Source organism: Gadus morhua, chromosome 18 (assembly GCF_902167405.1).
Source record: "Gadus morhua chromosome 18, gadMor3.0, whole genome shotgun sequence".
In the NCBI taxonomy this organism is placed as follows: domain Eukaryota; kingdom Metazoa; phylum Chordata; class Actinopteri; order Gadiformes; family Gadidae; genus Gadus; species Gadus morhua.
Window position 1 is genome coordinate 7285185 of NC_044065.1, and position 8589 is coordinate 7293773.

At 47.5% G+C, this 8589-nt stretch overlaps 1 protein-coding gene across 1 annotated transcript in view; it reads right to left on the minus strand.

Annotated features, from left to right (window-relative positions):
• cavin1b (caveolae associated protein 1b) overlaps positions 1 to 7139 on the minus strand; it is an 18197-nt gene extending 11058 nt beyond the window's left edge. The window contains exons 1-2 of the mRNA XM_030340148.1: positions 6795 to 7139; positions 6127 to 6693 (exon numbers count right to left, since the gene is read on the minus strand). Coding sequence (XP_030196008.1) covers positions 6127 to 6669 — 543 coding nt within the window. The 5' untranslated portion in view covers positions 6670 to 6693; positions 6795 to 7139. The remainder of the gene's footprint in view (positions 1 to 6126; positions 6694 to 6794) is intronic.
• Between the last annotated feature and the right edge of the window lie 1450 nt (positions 7140 to 8589).

The window sequence follows — 8589 nt, forward strand, 5'->3', positions numbered from 1 at the left end:
AGAGTGAGTCACATGATCGCAGGTTTACCCTGTATGGTCTTACAGTTTGAAGCTATCGTTCCAATTTAGTTCAGATGAGAAGTCAAAACGATGTTACTGTTAAATGGCCAAAATAGCTAAAGTTCAAGTGCAACTGATAAATAGACAAAATAACCAGTCAGATCGAAGGGAACCTGTTAAATAGACAAAACAGCCAATGAGTGAAAGTGTTAAAGGGACAAAACAGCCAATAAGTGAAAGTGTTAAATAGACAAAAGCACCAGTAAGCAAAAGTGTTAAATGGACATAACAGCCAGTAAATGAAAGTGTTAAACGGACAAACGAGCCAGTAAGTGAAACTGTTAAATGGACAAAAGCACCAGTAAGTGAAAGTGTTAAGCAATGTCAAGCAGTAGTGGAACCTTGGTTGGAGTGGAGGCTTTGAGGCCACAGGAGGAAACTAAACTGGCCCAGAACGCTCTCTCATAAAGGCTCTTTCCTTCTCACAATCAAACAAGTATGTGATAGTTGCTACTTTTAGATGATCCCCCGGACCCCCAGCCCCCCAGAACCTCCAGCCCACTGCCTTCCCCCGCCTCATCGCCTCCTTTGTTTCATCACTCATTACCCAGCTTGTCGGCCAATCCCCCCATTTCCCCTCCTTCCACCTTCCTCTCCCTTCTCACTTCTCTCCGTTTTCCTTCTCTTTTCCCCTTTCCATTACCCTGTGAGCCACACACACTGTCTGCCTTTCCTCTGTCCCTTCCTGTTCACTTAGTCAACAACAAGGCCTTAAACAAACCAATGATGTATTCGCTGAGGCCGTGAACACACACTACTCATGCAGGAGTCGTCGTGGCTCCAGCTCAGTGCAAGAAGAGGGAATTCTACTTAACAGTCGTACACAGAGGAGCTTGTAAACGGCGCTGGGAGAACAGGAACGACCTCGCTCACATTTCCATATAAGGTCCTCTGTACTCTGAGAAGGAGGAATATCGCTGTGGCTGATTTACATGTTAAATGTTATGTGGTTCCCATGCACGGGGAGGGCGAAATGTCTTCTCAATCATTTAAACGTCATGATTTAAAGCGCTTTTATTGTTCTTGGGGCCTTTTGTGAAGACAGAATTACGTTCCTGTGTCTGATGAGAACTTGTATGAATATCTAAAACAACACAGACAGCCGGCTTGTTTCTCAGAGTTCACTGTGTCTTTTTTTGTGGGCAACAGGTGCTGTTAGGGTTGGAGAGGAAGAGTCATCATGGAGGAACAGCAGCATGTCCGGACGAATGACTCCTTCACACAATCACTGCTCATGTTCCCAAGGCTGGGATGAAATCGGTTGAGGTAATAGATACTGACAACCATTAAAGATAAACTTCCATCTTAGCCGCACACAAGACATCACGTCATTCCAAAATGATTCCTTGGCTGAGCAATGGACCTGTGCTAAATGTATTGTTTCATCTAAACTGATCCCATGGTAATCAAATACGATGAGTGGAACACTCCCCTTTCATCGTTTTTTGAGCTGCTACAGTAAATGTCGCCCTAAGCCAACAGCAATCGCCTTACATGTTTTGCATTTGTTTGAATTGTTAAGCTCCTATTTCAACATTTCTTACCGTTGCTCGTTCAACCTTGACGTGTTTCGCCGGAGAACGCTAGCTCTGCATGTACAAACAGTGCCCCTCTATCTAACTCTTTCTCGTATCAGTAAATAATGAGCGAACAGACAAACAAGATAAGGCTAACTGGGACCATCCGAAGTACCTGCTGAAGGTTGACCAGGTCATGTGTCTACCAGATGGCAGTTATGGATCCTCATTACTGTAACAAACTTCTGAACATTGTTGACGGACCAATCGGCTTGGGAATAAGAGGTATTCATGCTAACATAAATGCAAAAAAAGAATAGAAAAGTCAAGTCCGATAAAATCATAGGAGAAAAATGTTGGCAAGAAGTGAAAGTTGATAGATAGGAGTGAGGTATTTATAGCACAAAGGACACATAATGAGTTGCATACCATGCGAGTTAATGTGAACAGATTATATACAATCGAGAATTGATCATAGAGGAGTGTTATGGCAGGGTGAGTTTTAGAAGACTGGAGCAGAGAGGAGGAATGAGGAGAGGAGAGGAGGGAAGAGGAGAGGAGATAAGAGTAGGGGAGAGGAACGTAGAGGCGGAGGAGGAGAAGGGAGAAGAGGAGATAAGAGGAGGGGAGAGGATAGGAGAAGAGAGGAAAGGAGAAGTTAAGAGCAAAGGAGGGGAAGGAGAGAATAGGAGGAGTAAGGAGAAGATAGGACAGTAGAAGAGAGGAGAGGAGAAGAGAAGAGCGTAGAGGTCAGCACAGAGTGAGGTAAATGCCTATGCTGTGAATCAGCTGTCCAAATATGGACCATGTTCTTTGCTGCTGGACACACCCATTAATTCCACCATTCAGAGACGATGGAGGAGACATCTCTCCAAATCACCCAACCTCTCTCTCCCACACTTCTGCTCTCTTGCCCTCGCTCCCTCCCTCCCTCACACCTCTCCCATCCCTCACTCGCACACACGCCCTTAACTCCTACTATCTCCCTGTTATCCTTTGGCAGCCCCTTTAACAAGCTTCTCTTCTGTCTTGTGATCTCTCGCAAACACACCCACACGTGCACACGCACCCATGCACGTACACACACACACTCACTCACTCACTCACTCACACTCACACACACGCACACACATATACACAAACAGTCATGGAGCTGTCACATTCTGGTATGGATCTACACGAAGATCCTTGGCTTCCCTTCAGCTCTAGTTGGCCAACAGGCACGGCTAACATATGGAGACTCATCTGTAAAACGAAACTTCCAGACCCCAGACTAAATTTAGGGATTAGCTCCTAGAAATGCCCTGGATCACAATCACAGACACTCCACAGAGGAGACAGCAGACTTGTCATAGGCTTGTTATCCTAGATAAAGTTGAATAGGATGGATGAGGTAGGATGCATCGGATACATATTTATCTCAGTGTAGCATGGCTGTTAGCACGCCTAGCTGCAGCCACTGCTTCCCCAGGCTACAAGGCTGATGCAGCTAGGGTGTATGGACCAGTCGTGTAGAGGGAGAGGATGGTCTTTGGACCAGTCTTGTAGAGGGAGAGGATGGTCTTTGGACCAGGCTTGTAGAGGGAGAGGATGGTCTTTGGACCAGGCCCCCCCCCCCCCCCCCCCCCCCTGGTAGCAGGAGCAATAAAGAGAAGACAAAGTGCTTATGCTGCACACCAAAGCTACCAAGCGCTCCTGTGCTAGCAAACTACCCCTTCTGGGCAGTAAATACACTTGAGATACCAGCATGTGTTTTGAGCATCAGCTGGAGGGGCCTTGGTGGGGCCTTTCATTTTCTACAACTTTAAGAGCTCAGAGCTTCAGGAATTTCTGAATCACACCTCACACCTCAAAACCTCCAACTACAGAAACCAAGACGCTGCATTGGGAAAGGTCTGAGTAACACAAGGGGAATTGAGATGAGAACAACATGTTGTGCTATGTTATGTTACCATGGTGACCTCTGTTCTTGGTTACTATGGCATTTATCCGATGCACTCTTCTCTTCAATTTTATTTATTTGTTTATTTATTGGATATAAATAGATGCTTATTTATTTCTGACTGATCCATCTGTTTTCATTCTAGCTGAATCTATCAGGCTCCGGTAAGATTTACGAGTATACTAATATTTACTGCAGTACTCTGAGGCAGCGCTTGTGGAAAAGCGTTAAATGCCTGAGTTTAAGTCTTCGGTGGCCTTGAAATGCCACTTAGATTAAAAGTGCTTCTCACAAGTTGACACCAAGTAAACAGTTCCTGGTATGTTGGTGATGCGCCCGTTTTTCTACCGTGCGTTGTGTGTCGCTCTGCAAGCGGTGTTAATCTGACCTCTCTGCGCCTGTGTCACAAACAGGCAGTTAGGTCTTCAACAAAAAAGCACAACCTACAAGGAAATCAAGCACATGATCCGTACATTTTCTCTTAAGGAATTCTCCATCCAAGGTTACGGTCTGGATAATGTATGCGATGTGGGTCTATAGAAGAGCAAACCGTGCATACTAATGAGCCTGTGGAGTATGTATGTGGCAACGAGCAGTCCCGAGTGAAAACAGCGCAGGACTTCACGGCTTTGTGTCACAGAGGCTTTGGCCGTCTCGTGTTGGTTTTCACAGGAGCCTGGCCTTGAGGAGCCACAGCGAAGAGCACGGAAGTATCAACGGAACGGCGTCTGATTGGTTGAGTGGAAGGTGGCCATGAGCCAACCGACTACTCTCTAGGACAATGATGGTGGTTCACCCAAAACTTGTTGACTAAAAACCTAAAATTGTTTTGCTCTCTCGATCGTATTTCAAAATGACATTGGGTGGAAACGTGCAGAGCTCAGCTCCTAGATGTTATCAGTTTTTAATTAAAATGGCGATTTATGGCCTTTCAGCGTTGAGAAATCCCCCAATCATCAAATTCCATTGAGTGGAGATGGAGACGAGTCTTCCATCGTCTCTCGTTCTGCTCTGAACATCATCTGCCCTCTATTATCTGTTGCTGTGCCAACACAAGACATCCAGGTGTGGGTTGTGTGAGTGTGTGTGTGTTTGTGTGTGTGTATGTGTGTGTGTGTGTGTGTGTGCGTGCGTGCGTGCGTGCGTGCGTGCGTGCGTGCGTGCGTGCGTGCGTGCGTGTGTGTGTGCGTGTGCGTGTGTGTGTGTGTGTGTGAGTGAGTGATTGTGCACGCACTCACACAAATGTGCCTCTGTGTGTCTGGGTTAGATTAGAATTATACACAACAATTTCTATTGAAAAATCAAGTTACGTAAAATCCTGCTGTCTTTGATATCAGTCCAACTCTCACCAGAGTGAGTCAGAGAGAGAGAGAGAGAGAGAGAGAGAGAGAGAGAGAGAGGGAGAGAGAGAGAGAGAGAGAGAGAGAGAGAGAGAGAGAGAGAGAGAGAGAGAGAGAGAGAGAGAGAGAGAGAGAGAGAGAGAGAGAGAGACAGAAATGGCAGGAGAAAGGTCCGTGCGAGCCATGGTGTCTGACTCAGGGCTGGAAACTCTGAACGTTCTCTCAGGCCACTGTGTGTGCAGAGAGAGCCTGTTAGCTATTACTTACACACCACACTGCAGACACACAGGCTAAAAAAAGACCCAGAATTTAGGACTCCCCTTAATCTCCCTCGCTCTCATACGCGCACGTGCACACACACACATGGACACACACACACGCACACACCCACACACCCACACACACACACACACACACACACACACACACACACACACACACACACACACACACACACACACACACACACACACACACATACATAGAGGAAAATGTAAATGTCTGATTCAAGTCCTCTTTTAACCAACTGTTTGCAGTGCAGGCCCTTGAGTAGTTTCCATCTCCGTTTAAAAATGTTCCACCGGGTTCTTCAAGCGATGGTGGACCATGAGTTACGGTTAGTGTTTCAAACTATAAGGAGATGAAGAGGATGTGGAAAATAACGTCAAGAGGAAGCATCTTGTGCTTTGATTTGACTGCCAGTTGAAAGGATCAGCACAACCTTTATGTGTGGGATGTAATTGATAACGCATTTGGAAGAGGGGAGAGAGCGGGTTCTGAGCCAGTAAGGGGTCTGGGCATTCTTGGCCTTGACCGGGACGAAGCCCTCTTCCTGGCCCTATGGCCCCAGCCTCTTGGCCACTGCCTCGCCCCTCATTCAGCTCACTGAGACCACCTTTCCATCGTGACACATCCCAGACCGCCCCTCAAGTGGTCAGGGAGCAACGCCCACTCAATCAAGTTCACAAACCCCTGGAATCTCTCATTTCCCCTCAGTCCCTCCCAATGAAAACCACACTTTTTATTTTTTTGGATCGTGCCACACCCATTCCAAACTCTTTATCAGGTTTGCTGGCACTTATCACAAACATGCATTCACATGCAGCTCGAACAAATATGCACTCAATTTCACACGCAAACACGCACGCAATCACAGTTATCTTTATTATGCTGTTACTCATGTAGAGTCGATGAGTTGTGGCTCAGCTGTTACGCACTCCCACACAGACACACACACACACACACACAGGGTGACACGCCCTCTCACCTGGTACACCATGACTTTGAAGTTGCGTCTCTTGAGCAGCTCGGCCTCGTTGGTCTCCAGCTTGCGGATCTGCCCCCCTTGCTTCTCCAGGTTGGCGCGCACCGTCTTCACGTTGACGCTGACCTTCTGCACCTTCTCCATCATCTTGTTCACGCTGTTGGACGTGTTGCCGTGGCTCTTGGCCAGCTTTGCCAGCTCCCCCTGGATGCCGTTGACGGAGCGCTCCATGTCCTGTTGCCGGGCCTCCAGGCCGGTCTGGGTCTTCTGGATCTGGTCCACGGCGCCGATGATCTTGTCCAGCAGGGACAGCACCATCACGCCGTTCACCGGCATGTCCAGCTTCAGCGCGTCATCACCGGACGCCGCCGCCGCCGCCTCCGCCACGAACTCCTCCTCGGCGGATTCCTTCTCGGCAACCCCGGCGGCCTCTTCTTCCTCGTCCTCCGATGCCTGGAGGTTGATCTCGTCGTCAGAGATCTCGGTGAGAGTCTGGGGCTCCGACTGGCCCAGGCTGGAGAGCCCCATCGATTCCACGGCTGCCATCTTGGGGAACTTTTTAGAACGTAACTGTGGTGGAAAAAAAAGGAAAAGTTTTTCTTTAGAGAATATAGATATATATATATATATTTTTTTTGGTGTATCTTTTCTTGTAAAGAAAAATGTCTCACCTTCTTCTTTCTGTTAAGCCTCCTGCTGTCTTCTCCTACTTCTTCTTCTTCTACTTCTTCTTCTCCTTCTTTTTCCTCTTCTTCTCCGGTGCTTTCTATCCCTCTCTTCCACTTGTGTCTCACTTGTCTCCTTCAGTCACTCATGTGCTCTCTGAGTTACCTCACTGCTTCTTCACAGTCTGCCCTCCCTCTCTCTCTCTCTCTCTCTCTCTCTCTCTCTCTCTGTCTCTCTCTCTGTCTCTCTCCAGTGGCCAGTGAGTAGGGAGGCGGAGCGCGGCTGGATGTTACCACATGGGTGCTGGGATGTGAATGCCACAACAGACAGAGCAGCCCCAGGAGTCTAGCAGCAGCCGCTGGCTGTTTCTCTCACAGAACTTTTTCCCCCTCCCTTTGAGACACACCCACTTGACTCTCTCCCACCACCTCTCCTCATTTGGCCACACCCACATCTGAATGAGGCCCCGCCCATGAGGGAATGGGGAAATCCCCCCCCCCCCCCCCCCCCCCACCAACACCACCACCCCCAACCACCTCTTGGTCTGCCCCGCGGCTCATCAGGATGGTTGGAATAGCTAAGAGAGAGAGAGAGAGAGAGAGAGAGAGAGAGAGAGAGAGAGAGAGAGAGAGAGAGAGAGAGAGAGAGAGAGAGAGAGAGAGAGAGCGAGAGAGAGAGAGAGAGAGAGAGAGAGAGAGAGAGAGAGAGAGAGAGAGAGAGCGGTAGAGAGCTCCTCTGTATACAAGCACAGGCACAGTGAAGGAGGCAGAAATGTCAAGGCAGGATCTATTCGTTTTTTCCACTGCGCTCATTTTAACCCCTTACTGCGCACAGGGATAAGGAGCACTTAGAGAGGGTTAACGCACAAACACACACACACACACACACACACACACACACACACACACACACACACACACACACACACACACACACACACACACACGCACACACACGCACGCGCACACACACACACACACACACACACCAATCACAATAACGTGCTGATTTGTAAAACTACATTAGACTAGGTCGGATTAGATTAGATTAGACTACACTAGACTAGACTAGACTAGACTACACTAGACTAGACTACACTAGACTAGACTACACTAGACTAGACTACACTAGACTACACTAGGCTACACTAGACTACACTAGACTACACTAGACTAGCCTCGATTTATTCATTTGATTTGACTAGATTCAATAAGGCTAGATTAGGCTAGATAAAACTACACTGGGCTACTAGACCAGGCTAGTTAAGATTGGATGAGTCAAATCGGATATATATAATATACTTTCAACATGTGTTTCACTGTTTATTTAATTAGTCCCACTAGACCCACAACAAAAATGTGGATAGATTTGGATCGGGTCATTTGAGGGGAAATCCTCTTTCACTGGAACTCAGTGACCTCAATGTTTCAGGGGCACTTATTATCATCTGAGAGAGAGAGAGAGAGAGAGAGAGAGAGAGAGAGAGAGAGAGAGAGAGAGAGAGAGAGAGAGAGAGAGAGAGAGAGAGAGAGAGAGAGAGAGAGAGAGAGAGAGAGAGAGAGAGAGAGAGAGAGATTATTAATCCCCCATGAGGGATTAATAAAATTGTATCTAATCTAATCACCACACAAGGTCTACTAACCAGGGCCTACTAACTCAAGGCCTACCAACAAACAAGGCCTACTAGGCCTACTAACACAAGCCCTGCTTGTTATGAACAGCACAGGGACATTTTAATGAGGCCAACGTGGTTGTTTTATGTATAAAAAAAAGCAACTTCTTTCTCTATGCTCTGGTAGT